Source organism: Acanthopagrus latus, chromosome 24 (genome assembly GCF_904848185.1).
Source record: "Acanthopagrus latus isolate v.2019 chromosome 24, fAcaLat1.1, whole genome shotgun sequence".
NCBI lineage: Eukaryota > Metazoa > Chordata > Actinopteri > Spariformes > Sparidae > Acanthopagrus > Acanthopagrus latus.
This window is the reverse complement of record NC_051062.1, coordinates 2,024,621-2,046,405: the sequence shown is the minus strand read 5'-3', so window position 1 is coordinate 2,046,405 and position 21,785 is coordinate 2,024,621. Positions and strand designations below refer to the sequence as shown.

Sequence of the window (21,785 nt, the reverse complement as noted above, 5' to 3'; positions counted from 1 at the left end):
AAATCACTGTACTGTTCCTATCATTGTGATCATCTCTGGCAATCACTGTGAGCAAGTTCATCTGTTTGTCATTCCCTCTCCAGCTGAATTGACTGGGCTTCATCCTCCTTTTCCAGCTGGAGGAGATTTTGTCATTCCAACTTCTGCCTCTCGCACTCTCGACTCCTGCTGCTACTCTGCCAGCGCCACCTGATCTGGTCCCTGGTGCCTCCTGAGTGTCGTGATTTGACAACCAGCCGGCCCCCGTCCAAATAAAAGCTGCGGAAGACTAGCCAACACCAGCGTCTCGCAAACAGCTTCAGCATTTCCTGGGGTTTGCCCCTCGATACACTTGCCCTTTAGAGAGCGAAATAATTATTAGCCCTCGTGTGAAAATAGTCTCTTGTGCTACTTTGTTTGTTACCTTAACGTTGTCCCTCCTCGATCTCTCCAGTGATCGACTAAGTGCGAGTCTCCAACTTCCCGGCCAGCCTATGATTCAGCCTCCAGCACCTCGTGGTTTCCGCTGTGTTATATCCTCTCAAACTTCCATTTCCACCTCAGCCCACACCACTGTTTCCACCACCTCATCTGCTGCGCCACCGGCGTTTCCACCTACCTGAGCCTGAGCCAGAGCATCACCTACCTGCCTACTCAGCTCTGACAATCACTTCCTTTAACGATCGCTCTGTCTCGGTGCTCGCTTTTGGGTCCAATAAAAACATACGGTTCAAACCCTAGCACCACCAAGAGAAACAGTTTTATAATGCTGACAATAATCACTGGACAAATGATTCCGATTAACGGTACATTTCAAAGCTAATCGACAAATTGATGATGTTTTTTGTTTTCCTAAATCATGGAAGCGACACTAACTGCAACCAAACTACGACAAGCACTCACAAAACACCACACCATATTGCAGTACCAGAGTGGCATTGCATTAGTATCATTAGCAGTAGTAGTAGTAGTATCACCTGGGGATGTTGAGGAAGACCAGACACTGCAGCTTCAAGTCCTGAACCTTTGATGTTAAATCTGTCCCGTCACACTGGAGACGGAGAGGCAGAAAGACAGCGCGTGATGGAGTGACTCAGTGTTTTCACCCAAATGACTGCTGCTTGATTGACAGCTACTCACCACTACTTTGATGTGCTTAGACAGGTCTTTGGAGCTTCCCATCAGGAAATCTGAGAAAGCTGTCTGTATGGGAGACAGACAGACAGACAGGCAGACATCAGACAGACGGCAGGATTCTCTCAGAGGAGTGCATCAGGAAACCACAGAAGGATGGTACTGTTTTCCACTGCCTGTTGTAAGTCAGACACCGTGTTCCCGGAAAAACAGTCTACACAGCTGTCTATACAGCAGTCTGAACTAAGTCATCTGATGTAAACCTTTTTTAGCAGACACCAAAAAAAAAAACCATAAACCTGAAAATTAGCATGATGTGTCCCATTCACACTGATCTCTAACATGGAAGTGAACTCACCCCAGCGTAGAACATCTTATTCCTAAAACGGCTGTTAAACTTCTCTGGGTTGGCCTCTACAACAATGGAGAGACATCAAATCAACAAAACAGTCCATATATGCAAAGAGAATTAAATTACAAACTTCAACGTTCTTGCAAGCTTGACACAGCAAAATGAATGTTTACCAAAAAGGAGCTTCTCGCAGTACTGTGTGATCAGTGCCAATGACATTTGCTTTTCATTTTTTCCAAAGCGTTTCTATGAATGTACCTCTTGACTCATGGAACTCCAGAGTCACGTGGGCGTCGAATCCAAGACTGAAGTAATTGTTGAAAACATCTAGAGGAAGCTGAGGGAGCGTCCACACACAACAGATGAAAACATTAAAATCACTTACTTGTGGGCACATATTTATATATTTATGTATATTTAACACATATTAACAATCATCCAGTGTAGTGAAGTGAGTAAGTTTATCGCAAAAAACTGACACAGCTTTGTGTAGCGCTATTAAGAGTTAATTCCTCGCTAAGAACTTTTAGCAGCTTTTTGGAAGACTCTGATTTGCTGGCGGCCCTTGACAACATTACAAGGGGTGTGTGAACCCACGAACAGTTTGGCTGTGAACTGATTTTTGTGTTCTTGGGGTAGTGCAACTTTCACATTCATCACACAGGCCCCGAAAATAATGTTTCTCACACACAAACGGACATTCCAAAACTTTTAGAAAGTCAAGAAGAGCCACGTGATATGCTTGCGGGCACTGACCTTATCAGTTTGCTGTTCATCCGGTTCAGCCCCTGCACCAAGGTTTGGTTCAACCTGTAGATTCCATCTGTCTAGCTGGACAACAGTTCCCTCCTCAACATGAGAGAGGATCTTTGACAGAGGTTCATCTGTGTAGCCCTGGGATGCATGAAAAATACATTTATATGAACATAAAACTTACTCCCAACTAACTTTGAAATGAAAAAAATCACTCCATTAAAAGGTCAGATGGACTCAACAATCTTAACTCCGAATGACAGCAGCTGCAGACGTGTGATTTGACAAGCTGACTCCGACAAGTTACTTTTCTCAGCAGGAAATGCCGTAACATATCTTTCAATGTAACATCTTACTTTCAAAAGTACTGCTACCCAGCGCTGGAGATAAGTAGTCAGTGGTTTAGATTTCCAGCAGCAGCTAAGTGTACAGTCTTTGTTATATTCATACAGATTAGTCGTGTATGTACGTATGTGTGTTTGTCGGTGTTTGGACCCACCCCTCCCCAGTTGAGGGTCCTGGCGAGGTCATTTCCTGTCCCAAGCGGTAACACAGCAACGGGAGGTTGAGGATTTAATACCAGTTCGTCGAGACAAGACAGGATCCAACCCACCTGGTTCAACACACACAAATACACACACAAAGGCATGCAGTTAGAGAAACATAGAACTGTCGTGCTCCTTTGATTTTAAGAAATCTTGGATGAAGCCCATTTTGTCTATCCAGCATACAGAGAGGTTGACTGGTTTCATCTTTTTGGAGGCAGAATTAGTCAGAAATGTCAGTTGCGATTTTTTTTTTTAAACACAACACTGAAAGCTGGCTCCTCCTCTCTGGCTCGACAACACTCGAAGCCTCTTCTTGGACGCTTTCAACCCTCATCTGGCACATGGTTTCCTCACGGCCCCGCTCTTATCCTGTGCACTGCAACTGATTGGGCTGCGCACCCACTGCACAAAAGCATCAAATAAAATGTCCCGAACACAGCGAAAAAGCTTTCAGATATCATACGTTTAACTGTATTTATTAGCCAGAGAGAGGAGGGTGACAAAGTACCCGCTACAAATACAGGTCTTTGCATTTATGCATACTAATGATGTATATGTGTGTGCGTTACTACTCACAGTGCCGTCTCCTCCACAGGTCAGGATCCTCAGGTTGTGGACTTTGCGATACAGCTCCAAGCTAGAAGATTGATAATAGTTAACGGTCACTTCAGCCAAACAAACCTAACATCACTGTTAGATAGACAATGTTGTTCACGTGTGTGTGCTTGTGTGATAGCAAGAGAGACAGAGACAGAGAGAGGGAGAGAGACCTACCCCTCCTTTGGTCCTCCTTGGCTCAGGTCAAACACCTGTCGAGGGTTCAGATACCACATGAAGGACTGCAGGATCTTATTGCCCTGTAAAACATCACGACAAACAATCAACCCAGAATCACGTCGGTCAAGTCAAGCTCCTCATCCTACATGTCGGGTGCTGAAGTCCTGACCAAGTTATTATGGGTTCTATATTCAAAGTGGTCTCATTTTTCACGTCTCTCAAGGTCAAAATGAAGTAAATACTTCCTGTTTCAACTTCTTTTCGATTTGTCGTGATAAGATGGAATTAATCTGCTCTTTATTTGGGCCTGCCTGAAGTCCAAGTCCTGTCTGTCAAGTCCATTGTGGGCTGGATTTCTGACACCATGATGTGACACCTGATGTCGCTGTTGGCTAGCTATAGGCAACAGACAGATTAACAGCTTTGTGGTAGTTCACTTTGCTCATGAATACCTGGTTTCCTCCGCTCTTGGGGTTGACAAACACCAGCAGTGGTTTCATCAGCGGTGAAGGGATCGGTCGGATTATAAACGGCTTCCACTGTCGTCCCTCCTGTCAAAGTAGAAGACAATGTGCTCAGATTTTCTGTTGCAGTCATTGTTCTGACACAATCATGCTTTCACAGTAAGAGTCACAAGATGTCCTTGTTCCTGGTCCATCTTATTTTGAAAAAACACAATGTCACGGTATTTATATTTGTCTCAGATGTGCAACTTTGGGTTTGAGAGGAATCACAGAATGCAGCATCGGACTGACCTCTGCTCCTTTCTTGCTGCTTTTCCTCTTGAAGGACGTTCTCTTCTTTTTCTTGCTCGACTTCATAGAGGACTGTCGAGACACAAAGCAGAGACAGCAGCTGCAGATCACTGCAGAACGACTTCACGAGGAGCAGAGAGGAAAAAGTGATAAAATCCCCCACAATTACAACACAATAAAAACAGCTGACATTTTGTGATAAGGGAGGAAACTTCAATGATCATTTCACCATACTATGATTGACTTACCATGATGTTTCTCAGTGACACTGTTTGTTCAGCCTTTTGCATTGTTTGCCGATTTACTGAAATAACTTGGTCCTTCCCTAGCTCTCTGCTGTTTACAGGGGGCACCTTTCATTGATGACAGTGGGTGGACTTAAGTAGCATAAATGCAGGACTTAAGAAAGAGTCAATTACAGGTGTTCTATGCTTCAAAGGATCATGGCATCATCTAACAATACACACCGATGAGGCACTGAGTCTACTGCGTAAGTAGACTAGGCACTTTGGAGTTAAGTACCGTCTCTGATGCCCAGAGATGAGCCAGCAGTGTTACCTGATGCCGTCGGACCCGAATGATCCATGTGGGCGGAACTATAAGGGCAGCGTGAGCTCCGATCGGGCAAGCCTCTTCAATTTGCTGCAGCATGAAGCAGGACACTTTGTTGTGATACTAAAAAAAAAAGGGAAAACACACCATTATAATATCGGTAGATACAGACGTAGATATAAAATGAATATGATTGTGTAAGGAAATAAATAATCATGTTGTCCCAGTCTTTAACTGAGCTCCCTCTCCAAACATACTCACAGCCTGTTTGCACCAGGAGCAGCTGATGGCCACAATCTCTTTACTGTGGAACGCAAACTTCTGCTGGAAGCCCTACAGAGCAACAGGAACGCAAGTTATTTTGGGTCTGACTGCTACTGACGATAAAATTAAAGTGATTGATTCAAATTGTCAATTTAGAATTTCAAAAAAAAGGTCATTCTTGTTATGTTGTTGGTCAAAATAGTACTAAACACTACCAGAATTACCACCCACCTTCCCACATTGCTTGCATTTCCCCTCCTGCCGTCTCCGATGCACCCAGTGATGACGCACCACGATGGGCTGCGCACACAAAATAACATAAATTGTCATTTTCCAAACTGAAAATTATGCAGCTTCATCATTTTTCTAACATAACACAAAACTTAGTAAAAATGAGTCAGAGTGAAAACTTTTCTCTGCTTGAAAGAAGTCTCAGAACTCACCTCTCGAATGTTCCTGGAGTTTGATTCTCTGAAAGACGGTTTACACCTAAAATTAATCTGGAGGAGAGCAGAGGAGGAAAAGAGAACTATAAATACAGAGATGAAAACTGGGCCTGTGAGACTGGGACTGTGAGAGGTTACGTAAAGAATCATTTTCAATGACCCAGGTTGACAGTTAGAACATAATTTAGGAGGAAGCAGCGGTGAGGCAAAAGAGGTTTAAATGTGAGCAACTTTGTAGCAGTGAAAGTGGACTCCACCATGATTCCCCATGTTTAAGTGAGCGCAGGAAAGAAAAAAACCAGGACCACCGTTAGCAGAGCAGAGACACCACCAGTCACACTGGTGTCCCGGCTGAATACTGTCGGGTCAGCCAAGCCACTTTCGGAAATTATTGGACTTGGCTTACAAAACCAACCATTGGAATGTGGCGAACAGAACAGAGCAATTTAGCAGCAGACATCAGACTTCATCTTAAGGAAATGTGCATAAATTGATGCGGGGATATTTTCACACATAGAAATCAAAACCATGCAGGATTTAATATTTCACTTACTACAGTGGTGTACAGTGTTTCTATGGCATGTTGGACAAGACTGTGCAGTGTATTTGACAGCGTACGCTGCCATAATGTAGGGAACGTTTTCATTCCTACGCAAATTGTTAATTTAGAGAAACAGCAAATCAAATGTTAGTTGAAGAATAGTGCAGGTTATAAGCAAATTATATTGGATTAATGACCCCACTCGCTCTTTAATGTGACTTTAACTTCAATATAATGTCCACTATATGCTTGCTTTTGGTTGACAGCGCTCCTCCTGATTCTGCTTCTTGGATGTGGGTCAGTTAGTACAAAATTTGTTTAAACCCACAGACCTTTATTTCAAATTCTACTGAACATGGTTTTAAAGATACCAGTACTACTAAAAATACTATGACGAAGCGCTAGAACAAGCTGATACAGAATATATGTTGTATGACATGGGTTAACAGTCACATTAACTAATGAGGATAAATCAAAAAGAACATCTCTAGTCATACAAACACTGAGCATGTTTTTCCATCATTTTCTCAAAAGACAACATCTTGTTTTTTTTCCAAACTGAATGTTATAGTTCTCATCAGCAGACAGAGTTTGACATGTTGTCACAGAGACGGTTCAGCTGTCACCGGGCGAATCAAGCATGACAAAACTCCCCGATTTAGTTAGGGATGTCGAGTTATGAGCACATATTTTGCCCAGCGGCCTATTTGTCGCTTCAATTGCTCTACTCGTGGAGAGTCATGTGGCTCTGAGCTATGCATAATGCTTTTGTTTGTTCAGCTCAGTTGTGGGGCTATAACTGGAATGAAAGGGTAAGTGTCCACAGATACAGTGGAAGCTGTTACTGTTTTTGGGGGGGACTATGAAAGGCACTGGATACTGAGTGAGTCTACTGATGTAAGCTAACTGAGCAGGAGCGCCACCTGGCTTTGGCGTCACGTATGTTTAAGTCGCCACATATTTAGCATGATCCCACAATACAATGTATCACACTAAAGGCTCAAAGGCGAGATTTCTGACAGGAAGGAGTTGCAGTCTCCCCCATTTAAGACCACCTGTTGTCATGTTCCATACTTAGCCCAGGCCACCGAGCTGTCTCCATGTCAACAGTGAAAATCTATCTGCTGATAAGAGAGAGTGGGATGTGGTTAGAAGTGGACAGTAAGTGGACCTTGTGTGAGGACATTTTTAGCCATATACACAATTCATTTCCTCTGCTGTTGCCTCAACCTCCAATGTTTGAGAAAGCGCCCTTCATATCAGATTCCTCCCTGAAATCTCCTCAGCGCCATCCCTCAAAACCAGTCGGATGTACCAAACCACCCTGATCCACAAGATAATGAAATGAAGAAAGAGTGGGTTCTACATGATTTCAGAAAATGAACAAAAAAAAGAGGGTGTGTGTGTCTGACCAGGAATGGATTCCGTTTCCATTCACGCACTTTAGAAGTGGCTTGTCCACACGTTTGTTTGCCTTTACAGGATTATGTGCTCCATCTGTTTCCCTTATACTGAAGTGGACCCCATACATTTGCCCCCACCCACAAAGATTCTTTATTTAGGGGAACACTAATATCATGTTGTGCACTGGTTTCTTCATTAAGTGACTGAAGTGGGGTCCAGACACCACCTCTGGTCTGTGTGTTTCCGTGAGACTGAGGGTCACAGATCAGGAGAGAGGAGAGAAAGAAGAAGCTTCATGTGTCTCACTCTAAAGTCGGGGTCATTGAGGGGCAGGGTGGCGTCCAGAAGAATGGCTCTAGAGCTGGGAAACTGCAGGTTAGACAGGAGGGACAGTTAAACACAACCTGTCCATTCTTTCAAAATGCGCCGTCCTCTGTTCCACACATGAAGACGAAAGAAATGAAAATAAACACTTGACAGTTAGGGCGACACGAATAAAGATGTCAGCTGAAAAGCAGCCATCGTTGGATACATTTTTAGATTTCAATCACGATTGAGGGTTTAAAGTAATCCTCCTTTTCACTTCACTCAGATCTGAAACTTATCCATTAGGACCCAGAGTTTAATCCTTCTTTATTCTTGCCTCCATCACCTTTCGTCGCTCGCAAAAGATGGTTTAAACATCCTTCTTTAATCTTATCCCCTCCGAGCTTCATCTGCCTGTGATGACGGGAGTTTCACACCCAGCGTCTTTATGTTTCTTGTCTCCAGAAAGCACATTTAAAAATGAGTCCAGCTGGTAAAATAATTATGATAATAAATTACCTTCTCCAGCTGCTCTATACAGAGGGTGTGGGCGACTATCTTACAGGCGGCACACTTCTTTCGCCCGACAGACTTTTGCTGGAGAGAGAAAGAAAGAGGGAGAACATGATCAGTCTGGAGTGATGGACGGAAAGACAACCACAGACTTTGTTTTATGATCCTCAGTGCTTCAGACTGAATTTGGAATAAACAGAATATGAGGCAGCAATGCCATCTCTGACCACTGAGGGTCAGTCCTGTACCTCAGAACACATAGACATGGTTTTTCATATGACCACTTTGTATCAGTGTCACATAGGAGTCATTATTTAAAGACATCTCAGAGCACTCGGGTATTGGTCACACAGTCACGTGAGCTCGCGCAGATGAAACGTGGTGATAACGAAGTGGTCTGCTCTAATTAAAAACTACTAAATCGTTGCTGGGAGCGAACAACCTGTCTGTGAACACCAGGCCCGAGCCACTCACAAGCCTCCACTGGGAAGAGGTCAAAAGCTACGGAGCAGGAGTCAGCGGACAACCTGAGAAAGATTCGAGGAGGCCATTCACATCGGACACCAGAGATCAGCCGAGACAGGGGTTACCATCTGTTTCCTCAAACATATCACAGTATAAAATGTGGTCCGTGAGATGTGGATGAAACCTCCAAACCCTTAGAAAGGAACTTGGATTATTTTGTTACAAATCAAGAATGCACAACCATGCTTAAGTCCTTTGCAGCGTTGCCCATTTGAACCTGGATGGTGTAACCCAGACTCAGACACATGATCTGCACAATTAGTTACTGCCGATGTTTCTTCCTGACTTTGCATCCTAATATATTAATAACTGGTGCAAAGTCATGAACGTCAGATACACTATGAAGTAGCAGACCCCTGCTATTATTGTCTTGATTTGATGACTGGGGCCTACTCTCACACTGCTCTGGTCAGTGTAAGAGTGCAGCTTTTCTCCAGAGACCGGTAGTGCCAAACTAAACCACCTCTGCTAGGGCTTTTCATTTGTTACTACCTTTTCCTGTGACAGCTGACGGTCTGTTTGCAGCACAGTATGAGGGATATGGATTCTGGGAAGACACTGTGTTTCACCTAAAAACAGCCCGTCTTTAGAAGTACACCAGGTGTTTGATCGGTGCAGTGATTGAAGGAATATGTGACTGACTGTGCAAACAACTGTGTTAACAGATATAAGAACATTAGGTCTACTTATCAATGCATGCATTTCCCTAACACACTATACATTTACCTTGGAGGTAATAGTTTCAGAACACAGCAAGGGAGAGAGAAGAGAGTGAGGAAGAGGAACAAGGACAGATCAGAGTCGGGTACTAACCAGCGCTCTGGCAATACAGTGTTGCTCCCCAACGTAACAGTAGTCTCCAGATACATTCGTCTCAAACCAGATATGATCTCCATACAGAGCTGAATCCTACAGAGACAACAAAACAGTGACAGAGTGAAGGCACAGTGGAGGGGAAAAACAAAAAAACTATCATTGCACAATAATGTATACATGGTCAGAGTGAAAACATGTGTGTATATAAATGGATCCTCAGATCTTAAACCAAGAATCATAAAAATGTCAGGAACGTTTAGCATAATAGCAAAAGACTAAACAAAAGGGAGTGTTATGTTGTGTAATAATAAATAGCTTTTGTGTTGTGTTGTCTCTGATCCCTGTCGTGTCATAGTGTCGCCAACACTCACCGTCCAGTCCACAGTACTGCGGATGCTTGCTTCTGGGTCAGTCCTGTTCAGAGATGATGTACTGGGCTGACAGGGCAGATGGTGTAGGCCGGACTTAGCTATCGCTTTCCTGGAAACACACACAGACAGAGACTTGACAACGCTCCAGTTTTCCCCCTAATCAGGCAAGAAGTCGTTTCTTGTGAATCTTAAACTTGAATCCTGAATTTTTTTCATTAAACTCAAATAGTTTGAAGTCTGAACTCCTTAATACTCAGAAACACTCCTCGTAGTGTTAAATGTAACTTTCACTAACATGACACAAAAGTCTCACTCCAACTGAACTGTGAAGCTGATTCATGTCTCTGAAAGGATGTTCTCTAATGTCAACGGATTCAAATTCAAAAGAAACAAATCGTCAAATCAATCATCAAAGAACGTGTATCACAAACTACTTTGTCACAAAAATATTCATGAAGTTTGGTTCAATAATCAATTTATCATACGTATTCTGAAATTCCACAAGCTTCTGGTAGTCCTCTAACTGAACTGTATAACAACTTCTCTTGACAGAATCGGTGAAGTTCAACTAAATCCACTGGCTTCCCGGCACAGACTTGATTCTTCAGCACAGTCCGCATGTTTTCAATAGAGTTCAATTCAGACCATTCCGAAACCTCAATTCAAGACTCACTGCATCACAGAAAGTGAGAGCTGTAGAAATCACTGGAACTGAAGTCAGCAATGATGCACATTGTCTTTGCAAGTGGATGCAAACTCCTGTCCATGACTGTAAATTCAGAAATGACTCACTTTTCCTGCTGTTCAGGGATGAGTAATAAAGAAACAAACAGAACAACTACTACTATATTTCAAGCTTGGGCCTTCAAAATAAAAGGATGGAAAAATGAAACCGAAAAAACATTTCAAATCTGTGCACATCAGGCAAGATTTACACTGATACAGATATATCAACCAATATATCAGACATGTCTAAACAGACCTGGAAAGTTGTAAAACATGCACCACACTGACAGTTTTTATCCATCCTATTCCAGAACCACTTATTGTGTTCAATCATTGTGTTCACAATCATTCACATTCACACTTGAGTCATTCAGTGACCAAAGCAGCACGACGTCTGACTGTGGAAGCCCACAAAGACGTGAGGAAAATGCGCAGACTGCCATACAGATGAACAAAATACTTTCATACACCCGGGATCTATCACTTCTAATGGTAAAAAATACTACAATGCATACAATGTGTATGCTGCAGTTAAACACTGAGACTAGCATTTACCATCAGCTGTGTGCTGCTATTTCTAGCATTGCTCTGCACCCACAAAATGCTGTTCACACTAGAGCGGTCATATAGGAAGTGAAGCATTAGTTACTGCTGTTACAGTTCAACAAATCTTACTCAAAAGTCAAATGTGCACTGGATACATTTTGCAAACTCCTCAAGATATATTGCAAAGATTGTTAAAGATCTAAACAATCTACGTACAGGAGCAAAGGGCCTATACGGAAGTGGAATGGTAATAGTAGCCTGTAATATGAGTTTAAAAGGCTTTCCACTGTGTAAAAATAACTGAGGAGGAAAATGGATATTCACACAAAGCAACTGTTTTAGACAGACGGTCGGTCAGACTGTCCGCATCTTGGAGGAGCGTGACTGTTATGAACAAGTTTCACTGCATGCCAATATATTCTTTGTAATCATTATATTTCAGTTACTTTGTAGTTGATGAATAAGAATCTAAATGAGATCACTTACAGGCCATATTTTTTATGATATACAGAAAATCAATATAGAATCAATATATCATTTTCTGCTGGCATTTTTGCAAACTATGTTATATTTTGGATATTTTGGACACAACGCTTCGGCAGCATTTGGCAGTTTTTTTTTCCACACACTGATGCACACAATCGTGGGAAGGTTAGTACCTCTTCTTGACAAAAGGTAATTTCCCCAGAAGCTATCACTATTTTCATGGCCGGTACTAATTTGCAAATTAAATGCGTTTACTGACAGTGGTTTACCACAATGCTCCGCAGCCCATGCAGTAACATTTATAAAATCGCGTGTCTCAGCGGTGAGCCTCGCCCCATCCTGGCTTGTATGACTTAGCCTTTTGAGGATGTCAGTTTCATATCCAATCACGACACACTCACCTTTTCCAACAGTGTTCAACTACCTGGGCGCCACTAATGTAAATATGTACTTTTAAGTTTTTACTACTACCCTATTCCGGTCCTCTTGAGAGGTAGAGACCAAGTGCAGGCAGCTATCTATGCCTCGCAACTGGAGCAAAGTGCACCCCCGCCTAATCAATCCCTGCAGAGCGAATATTTTCTAAAGCTGGCTGTATTATTAGCATAACTAGGAATTCCCAGTTGCCAAAGAATGTGGACATGTTGGTCTTCCTGACACAACCTAAAGCAGATTGAGCAGCAGTAGGCTTGTTCCTAGGCTGTTCCTGTCAGCCAAACAACTTCATTTCTTATGCTGTGTTTAGGTTTGATTTGAGGCTGTAATGCAGTGTTTTCAGTCCTGTTCCTGAACGCCTCCTCGGCATGTTGTAGATGTTTCCCTGCCCTCAACACACCTGATTCAAATTGTGAGTGTGAGGACGAGCTCATCATTAGAACCAGGTGTAGCAGGGAAACCTCTGGAGGAACACACCCCATTAGCTTCATAAAGATAACTGGATGGATCCAGGACTTTGCTCACACTTTCTTGAACATTATGAGATTTTTCATAAATTCCTCAGGGAATAATTCGGATCTTGATGAAAAAATGATCAGATAATAATCTACTGAGCGCCTAATTGTTGCTGTAAACTTATTCAGTCATTTGTTTATAGGCCAACATATTAGCATATCAGTGAGTCATGGCTGGGATTTATCTAATGTGAATTTCTAGCTTTCTATATTCTAAAAAACGTTCATCGCATTCATAATCATAATAATGGCAGAGTAGATAATAGTAGTGTGTGTGTGTGTGTGTGTGTGTGTGTGTGTGTGTGTGTGTGCGTGCGTGCCCGTGTGTGTTTATTACATACGATAGGAAGTCCTCCCATGTATCGAGATAAGGATCATAGTACATGGTTCCCTGTGGCTGCCCCAGTGGTGAAGAACAGCTTTTATGCAGTGCAGACCCAGAGTAGCCCACATCTGTTTCAGCATCCCCTGGCTCAGCCAGCTGACCCAGACTGGGGCTGGTTGTGGAAGTCTGGATTGGTTTATTTAAGGTCGAGTGAACTTCACTTGACTCTTGTCGATTAGATCGACCACAACCTCTATAACCTGTCTCACTGCTCAAAAACACAGAGTCGGATGGGAGGAGGTGGGAGGAGTTCCGCCTCAGACAGCGAGGTGGGCGCACCAAGGGACGGGATGTAACATTTTCCGTAATGAACGTCTGTGTAAAGTGGCTCCAGTCTTTAAGTCCTCCAGGTCTGTTCTCTGGTTCTTCATCACTCTCTTCCTCGCCATCTGACTCGGAACAGGAGCACAGGGACACATCTAGCTCCTCCTCTTTCACTCCGCTGCCCATCTGGACAACACTGGCAAGTAACATGGAGGATCCAAGTAAATGAGGTTCAATGGATTTTAGTTTAGGAGGGTGTCGATATCGCACGGCCAGCCCGCGACGTTCAAAGGGGACAGTGCCAGGGGCACCGCGAGCATGCTGATGTTTATACTGAAATCCCCTTCTTCCTCTCTTGGTGACTACATTTGCTCTCTCAGCTCCTCTTCCAAAGTCTCCAGTTGTTTCACTTGTGTTTGTTAATCCTAGTTCTATAATGGACTGACGCCTCTGTCCACTGGCCACCAGTAAGCCAACACTGGGGCGCCTGCGCCCATCAGTACAAACTGGAGGTAAACCAATGGAGGAGCGTCTTGACTGTACTAGTGCTACAGAGGGAAGGCCAACACTCGAGCGCCTTCTCGCTTTACTGGTCTGAACAGACGGACCAGGCTGGCGCACTGCATCAGGATGCTTCTGTCGTTTTTGACGTCGGCGGAAATGGCGCTGGAAGAAAAAATCCATCATGTCTTGCTTGAAGTGCAGTGCAATACGGGAGGAACCGATAAATTATTTGTGGCATCTGATAAGATATGCTTGGGAAAATAACACAGTAGGAGTGCTTTTTTTCTGTCTTCTTTGGCGCCAAGCTAAAGGTCAAAGGTCAGCTGGTTTCCATGATAATTGGGTTGCCTCCACCAAAAAGCTAGAAGTAGGTGAAAGTCTAGCTTCTGCTGGCCGCCTCGTCTCCAGTCTTCCTTTAGAAATGCTGAAAGGGCAAACAGGCTTTTTTGTTAATTAAATCCATGTTGTTCGCTGGATGATGACATCAGCAGTTGTGTCCACAAGCCTTACTGATACAATAACTAGCTGCTTCCAAACAATAAATAATGACTAACTCCAAATATTCCCCAAAACAAATCCAAAGGGTCAGTTGTTCCCATCTGTACAGTTCTAGCAGTGGATCCCTGATGCAGTGCTGCTTTGTTCAAAGTCTTTTAAATCATCAAAACTGGTATCTACCAGTAGCCCCTTTGCTGATTGATTTGATTCATTAACTCATTCTTTTTAGATAGTATTTGGAACAACTGGTGAAGCGTTTTGACCGCATGGGCTTTGTAATATGAAAAGAACCCTGAGCACAATCTTAAAAATAAGATCAATTTTTACATGTTTATGTTTGCGTTGTTGGTCTCCATCCCTACGGCACGCTGTGACATTTGAGCGGCGTGAAGAGATGCTGTCCGGTGTGTTTATCTCATCGGCACTTCCGATTGGCCCTGATAGAGACCACTAGTCAAATTATTTGGCCGATAACGATCAGTGGTCGGTCAAGCAGAGCAGCCTCAGCAGGAACTTGCAGCGTTTTAACCATCAGTTTGAAGGATTCCTCACTGATCGAACAAAGTCGCGTCTGCTTCATTATTACATGAGACCACACCTATCCTTGAAAGCAGCTTTCATTTTGTTCCTAACTACACACTGGTAGCTTCTAGTGACGCTATCACGATGACAAAACCCGTCCACAGACAGACCGACATAGAAACAACTGGCAAAATACAAAATGCAAAACGTTTGCCTCTGAATTTCATACGAGCGATATGTTTCAAACACATTTTGACAGGGCAACAAAAGACTGGGGAAGTCGTGGGATTACTCAGACACACCAGTTGGAACATTGCAAATAATTACAGCATGTCTTACACGATATGTTATACACAACGCACTGAACTAATTTTTTGTTCCTGATTTAGCTCCTCGGCCTCTTAGATTCTGTGACTAAAGGGCAAAACGGCCCTGCTCTGATTTTTCTTCTCGTCTTTCCCCAGGCTTCATGGGATTAATATTCCTATAGAGCACTGCAGAGAAGTATCGATGTGTCGCTCCGAGCACTGGGGTGTTTGGTGAACCAAATTTTGCTGAGTCTCACAGTATCAATTTTTGCTGTGATTAGCAGAAGCGTGATCTTAAGGTAAATTGAGAGAGGACTCTGTCCGCCCACATGAAAACTAATCTGAACTCAATGTCTTAACTGTAGACCGAAGCCACAGATGTAACTATAGAGCAATGTTGAGTCAATCTCAATCCACTGCATGGAATTAGATGTCTTGGGATTTTTTTTTTTTTTTTCTGGCATGGAAATGGAGTAAATCTGTGCAGTGCCTTGTATAGACTAAAGCTTCAGAGAACGATGACAGACGAATTTGTTCCTTTGCTCTGCGAGCCACACTGACAGGGTCGACCTTCAGGGTTTGTCTGAGGGGACGGACACAGACACTCTAAACAAAGGAAGCTGCCATATAAGAACAGATGCACGTCCTCCAAGAATTAAGTTCACTATGCCTCTTAATAAGGGATTAACGCTGTTGAATGTACTGTGAATAAATCTAACTCATTTTCGGGCCGAAAACAAAAATACGGTAAACCCTAAAAGTGCCGTAATTATGCTTTTACGCTAAGGTTTGACTCACATACAGTCACAAAAAAGCCTAGGTTGCATTTTGGCGAGAGTTTCAGTTTAAGTAAACTAAACATTAGAACCTTCCTGAAGGCAGCATTTGTTGCTGTATAAGACTGAACCAGGGTTGGCTAGGCGACTAAACTTATTTCATGAAATATTTGACGTTATTTTTATACTCCAGTTTTCACAAATGTTTTTCTTATATTTGGTTGTTTTAATGTCAAAAATAAATAACTTGACATTTAGTGGAAAACCTCAAACAAAAATGAGCTCTGTGGTTACAATGAGGGGGGGAAATGAACAGAAGATCAGTTCCTTAACTGCGCTTATTTTCACCAGTGAACTTACAAGAAACAGAACGACTACACGAGGGGCACAATGCACTGCTGCAGACCACACCACCACAAACTAACCTAAGCCAGTACAACAGATATGGCTACGGCTAAGAGGATGGGACAGGAAACATGACATGTGGCGTGATCAGTGCTCTTCTGACATTTACAGAGTATTAGAGATGATCAGAATGTGCACAAGACATCTGATGTGCAGATAAATAAGCAGCTGAGAACTGAAACCACTATGACAGTCAAACAGGAAGTCCCATCACAGAGAACCATCAGCACGCTCGCACCTCTGCTGCTCACATAATCCCACCACCCACATTAGACAGATAAATACTCTTATGTCCTAATGCTGAAAGGTCAGGAGTCACCACTGCGATGACTCACTGATATGTAGCCAAACAGTGAAGCAACTGACAGCCACGCTCTGAGGTGATTTACCCACTGTCATTCATTACATTCAGGCTAGTTTACAACTGGAAAAAGCATGTGAGCAGCAAACCGTTGGATTCCCCTGGTCTGCATGTTGAAGTGTCCTTGTGCAAGGTACCGAACCCCAAACTGCTCCTGATGTGCTGGTCGGCACCTTACACGGCAGCCACCGCCATCACTGTATCAATGTATGTATGAATTATCCGATAAATCATCCGATAAATGTAAATGACCATATTCTACTACTACTCGACCAAACACAGCTTTCACTTAATAACCTCCTAATGTTTATTGATAGTAAGTAACGGTTGTTGCACATGAATTACGATCAAAATACGCCACGTTTAGTTGTTAAGTGGAAGTTCCGCAAGAATAGCCATTCTCACTTCATAACTGCGGTCGATCATTTATGGAACAAAAAAAAACAAAACATAACGACGAGTGTTAAATGCACAATATGTTACTTCTGCTTCTAGGGGTCTCTCTAGCAAAACGACACAAAAGGTGTTTGCAGAGTGTTGAGTGTGTGGAGGGTTGGGCAGGGCAGCGCGTAGCCACTGAGAGTCAGATTGAGGCTTAGGAATAAATCCCGGAGCCATTTACTGGCAGGAGGAGAGCTCAGACATTTTTACTTTTGTGATCAATAGCCGGATTTATCCTCACTCCCCTTTATGAATCTCACTGCAGTATCAGTCCGCAGAGGTAACCTCCAAAGTCGAGCTGGAGGGGAAGTGTACTTAACTTTGCGAACATAATGTAGCAGAGAGGATAAGGAGAAAAGACATGAAAAGAACCGGGGACTCAAACACAATTCCACAAAGTCCCACACATCCTAGGTGTGCCATTACTTGCAAACACGTAGAGTAAATTGATCTGGCTGTATCGGGGCAGATAAACACTGCGAATGCAAATAAACACAAATGATCCCGCCGTCAAACCTGCTTTGCTAGTCTTGAACACACCATTAAAAAAAAAAACCACACCTTTGCTGATTACAATCTATCTGACATGTCCCGGGCACAAATATTCACGAACAAGGTAATGTTTTAAAGCTTTCATGTGTCCACTCATGTGTATACTGGTTAGGCACATACACAGTATTGATAAAAAACCTTGTTTATGCCTAAATTAGGGATAAATCATAGGCAAAGATCACCTAGAAGTCCAGATAGTGGACTTTAAAATGAGTTACCAAATCCACCAAAGACGCATGAGGAGGCTGAATGGGATAATACAAATAATCCAAACACGCATTCTGAAGGCTACTTGCTAAGTATTTGTTATTGGCAAATACTGGCTTCTTGCAGTTACCTTATATCGTTGTGTGTGCGTGTGTGTGTCGAGGTATTGCAGTTTGTCCAGCAGAGACCATACGTTGATATTTATACTCTAAAATGACCAGCTAAACGCACTAACTTTTTTTTTTTTTTTTACAGTGACCATCAGGCTGATGTACTGTATCACTATTAGACTTTTATGAACTTTCAAATATTGATTTCCCGTTTCATACTGTAATTAATAAACGCTTAGCAGAGACTTACTCTCACTACAATTTAAAACTGCTTTATTCTGATCCTTCCCTCGCTATCCTTCATCTCATCTTTGCCTCTAAACAGCATGACCGCGTGTTTGTGGTGTGTGTGTGTGTGTGTGTGTGTGCACGCGCGCGCTTGTGTTGTTGCTGTTATGTAATCGCTGCCTTCTACAATGATAATCCCTTACCATAACAGGGGAGAGTGAGGGGGAGATGAGATTGGAGTACTCAGTAATAAAACATTACCCACCTGAGTGTGTATTTGCATGTCAACACAGCTTAACGCTCTTTGTCTGGCTGAAGCATATTCTAATCTGCATATGGAGGCAAGAGAACATCTTCCCGTCTAGTCCAGAAATAGAGTTTCGATTGAAGAGAACAGGGCCTCCTGTTAGAGACTAGAGTCAGGGCTGGGGGAAGACTGACATCAGCCAGTAATAACAATTGTATTCTTCTGTTCTAACTATTTTCTCTCTGTGTTGACCCTCAGTACTGAGGCCTCACTAATAAGCTGCTGATAACACCGGTAATACCTGGTTCACCAGCTCTACAAGAGAAGACACTCACTATCAGTCTTTGGCAAGTTACTTCTAAAATGTAACGTAATACATATTACTAGTTAATATTATGTGAGAGTAATATGCATCTTGCTTTACATAACACCAAAATAACTGCATAGAAGGACTGGGCATTATACAATAGAAGAGTGTAATATTGTTATCATAGCTACCATAGCTCAGATAAATCCGTTCTCTGTTGATTATAAATATCTTTTTACTATAATTCAAAACTTATCGTCGGGATTTTTCTTAATGCTCTATGTTCAGCTGCATTTAGAGAAAACAGCTGAAAAAGACGCTTCTCAATACAAAAACTCAGCTCTCTGCTGATTGGCCTATGCGATGCTGCAGTTTATATACGCTTGTAAAGATCATTTTGCAGAGATGAATGAGAGGAGCACATACTACTTTGTCACAAAAAAAAAAAAGAAGTTTGGTTTAATAATCTGAAAATGTGGCAAAGTCAAAATTATATATGCAACAAATTCAATAATCAGTTTGGTGGTTGTCCAAAGTCTTGTCAATCATATTTACTTTGTATCATGGCCTCATAACTTTTTCGGAGTGATTCTGATTGGTAACAGCGAGTGACTTTTCTGGGTCCATTTGAATCTCTGCTGTGGGGCTGTTTTGCTGCAAGTGGATCTCGCATTCTTAAGAAAGTAAATAGAATAATGAAGACGGAGGAAAGCTTTTCAGGAAAACAAACAAAGTCCTGACTTGAATATGACGAGCTGCAGACCACCATCTTCTCAGTGAGGTAACCAACTCCTCTTTCTCACGGATGCTGTCAGGCTCCCATCTTCCTTTTTTACAGCAAACCCCTCCCCATCCTTGTCAGTCGGCTGTCCTTTACGCCCCTCATGTGGTAAGCGAAATGAAAGTGAAAAGTGCGTCCCGCTACTCGGTGCTGCTCGGAGCGGAGGCCTGCGGCAGTTGTTAATTGCAGCATCCGTCGTCTGACTAAGTATCGACTTTTTTTTAAAAGCACAGCAGTGGTGTGGTGTAATCAGCGTTCGCCCGACCACCGTGAAACACCAAAAACACCGACTTTTTTGGGGGGGATTTTGCAAATCCATCTAACAATAATAAAACATAACTTTCTGAAGGAGCTGGAATGTACTTAAAATGGAAAAGAAGAATTAGAAGCTTATGAAGACAATAAAGTAACAAGAGTATATTTTATGACTAATTCATGATTTAGTGTTTTTTTCATGTGATGAACAGACATGAACAGTTGCTGTTGGATCTGTCATTCCTGTTTCTATGTCTATTTGCTGGATTACAACAGCCCAACTTTTTACTCCCCTGTCAGATCAGCTGATGGGGTGATCTGACAGGTTTTTTTTCGGCACCTGTGACATAAATAAGGCGTGAATAACCCCAATAAATAAATAAATAAAATAACCCCAGCTGGAGTATTCAAACCGCGGTGGAAATTGGACTGCTGCCTCATATTCAAAGGTTTTATTGGTTATCTAAGATGATCGATTGTGCAAACAAAACTCTCTTCCCGTCATTGATTGGGGAGCACCACATAAGGCACTGTTCTAATCTCAACCACCTTCATATCACTTGTGTCAAATTACACCATGTTGTGAGCTAAATTCAAAGTAAATATACAAGGTGTCATAAACACAGCCCTGGTCACCTGACAAGATCATACAGATCAGCTCTCCATTACATCGCCTTACCATATTTCCTAATTAAACTACGTTGAACTGCCTGTTTTAATCATGCTTGTTGTTCACGTTTCAGTATTTCGTGCGTGCAAGTGTACACACTGTCAGGATGGTGGAGGGAACCTGTCATCAAAAGCAGAGGGCTTCCTCCAAATTCAACCACAAAACATGTTGTTCGACCTGACATCTCTTGACACAGATGGGTTCTCTGATCTGATGCCCCGATCAGCAGGCCAGCATCATCTGCCTGTGGTTGGGTTAGGGTTCATATAAGTACCTTGTTAAGGTTCAGGAAACATGGCGGTTTTGTTAGAAATATACGGTACTGTTTAACCAATATCTGCAAATGAACAAGCTCTGTGACTGGAGCTGAGTGTGAGTAGTTTAAGGTAATAAAAAAAAAAAGGTGCGTGGCATTTGTTGAATAAGTAACCACCTCAGGTGAACTGCCTGGGTGCACTTCATGGAGAAAATAAAGAGGTTTTGTCTGTGTGTGTGTGTGTGTGTGTGTGTGTGTAAGTGTGTGAGACTATCCAGAGCTCTGCGCTGTTGGGTTAAATATTTACATGAAAAACTGGGCGCTATGCAAATACTGCTATAAATAGTGTTCTAAAGCAATGTGATTTTCCTCGACTAGGGTCAGGCCGAGCCTTCCAGCTAACTGCAGCGATGCAGTGACAGCTAGTTATCATCTCTGTGCGGCTCTACAAAAGGGTGAACGTGACACGGTGATATATTTGCAATTCTGTCGTTCAAAGATGCAAAGTCTAGCCATTGTGGAATGGCCTCAAGTCAAGTCGAGGCCTTAAGATTTAAGCGCTCATCCCTTCCTACGGTGAGGAAATCTGCGATATTACAGCAGCAAAGGAGACAGCAAAGAACTGTTCCCAAAGAAATGTTTTCAGCTATTGCACACTGATGAGAGCATTTCCAATATTTCCACTCTGAGAGCAGAAATTGCACATTGTGATAATGAGACTGCAGAGTGTAGTTGATTATGTATTGTGTTTTGTGCTGAGGGCAGCGCTGGTTGTACAGTCTCACAGCTGCAGGTAGGAAGGACCTGCGATATCGCTCCTTCACGCGCTGACGGGGGAAGCAGCCGGTCGCTGGAGCCGAAGCGAAAGCAAAAGCGAGGTTTTTTGCGACGACCCGAAACTTGACAGCAGATAAACGACGTGAAACACGACTTGGCACCGCCGGCCGCTCAAAGTGTTTATAAC

At 42.8% G+C, this 21,785-nt stretch overlaps 1 protein-coding gene across 6 annotated transcripts in view; it reads right to left on the bottom strand.

Annotated features, from left to right (window-relative positions):
• The window catches only part of dgkza (diacylglycerol kinase, zeta a), an 89,546-nt gene that overhangs the window by 48,014 nt on the left and 19,747 nt on the right, over positions 1 to 21,785 (bottom strand). For 3 of the 6 annotated variants that reach the window (XM_037091246.1, XM_037091245.1, XM_037091247.1), the window contains exons 2-20: positions 13,086 to 14,321; positions 10,037 to 10,145; positions 9,663 to 9,758; positions 8,331 to 8,408; positions 7,812 to 7,874; positions 5,558 to 5,614; positions 5,346 to 5,414; positions 5,112 to 5,183; positions 4,857 to 4,973; positions 4,299 to 4,370; positions 3,996 to 4,094; positions 3,541 to 3,623; positions 3,343 to 3,403; positions 2,718 to 2,831; positions 2,222 to 2,359; positions 1,724 to 1,802; positions 1,472 to 1,527; positions 1,120 to 1,182; positions 957 to 1,030 (exon numbers count right to left, since the gene is read on the bottom strand). In XM_037091246.1, coding sequence (XP_036947141.1) covers positions 957 to 1,030; positions 1,120 to 1,182; positions 1,472 to 1,527; positions 1,724 to 1,802; positions 2,222 to 2,359; positions 2,718 to 2,831; positions 3,343 to 3,403; positions 3,541 to 3,623; positions 3,996 to 4,094; positions 4,299 to 4,370; positions 4,857 to 4,973; positions 5,112 to 5,183; positions 5,346 to 5,414; positions 5,558 to 5,614; positions 7,812 to 7,874; positions 8,331 to 8,408; positions 9,663 to 9,758; positions 10,037 to 10,145; positions 13,086 to 14,080 — 2,495 coding nt within the window. In that variant the 5' untranslated portion in view covers positions 14,081 to 14,321. The remainder of the gene's footprint in view (positions 1 to 956; positions 1,031 to 1,119; positions 1,183 to 1,471; positions 1,528 to 1,723; positions 1,803 to 2,221; positions 2,360 to 2,717; positions 2,832 to 3,342; positions 3,404 to 3,540; positions 3,624 to 3,995; positions 4,095 to 4,298; positions 4,371 to 4,856; positions 4,974 to 5,111; positions 5,184 to 5,345; positions 5,415 to 5,557; positions 5,615 to 7,811; positions 7,875 to 8,330; positions 8,409 to 9,662; positions 9,759 to 10,036; positions 10,146 to 13,085; positions 14,322 to 21,785) is intronic. The other 3 variants (XM_037091251.1, XM_037091249.1, XM_037091248.1) reach the window with 2 other exon arrangements.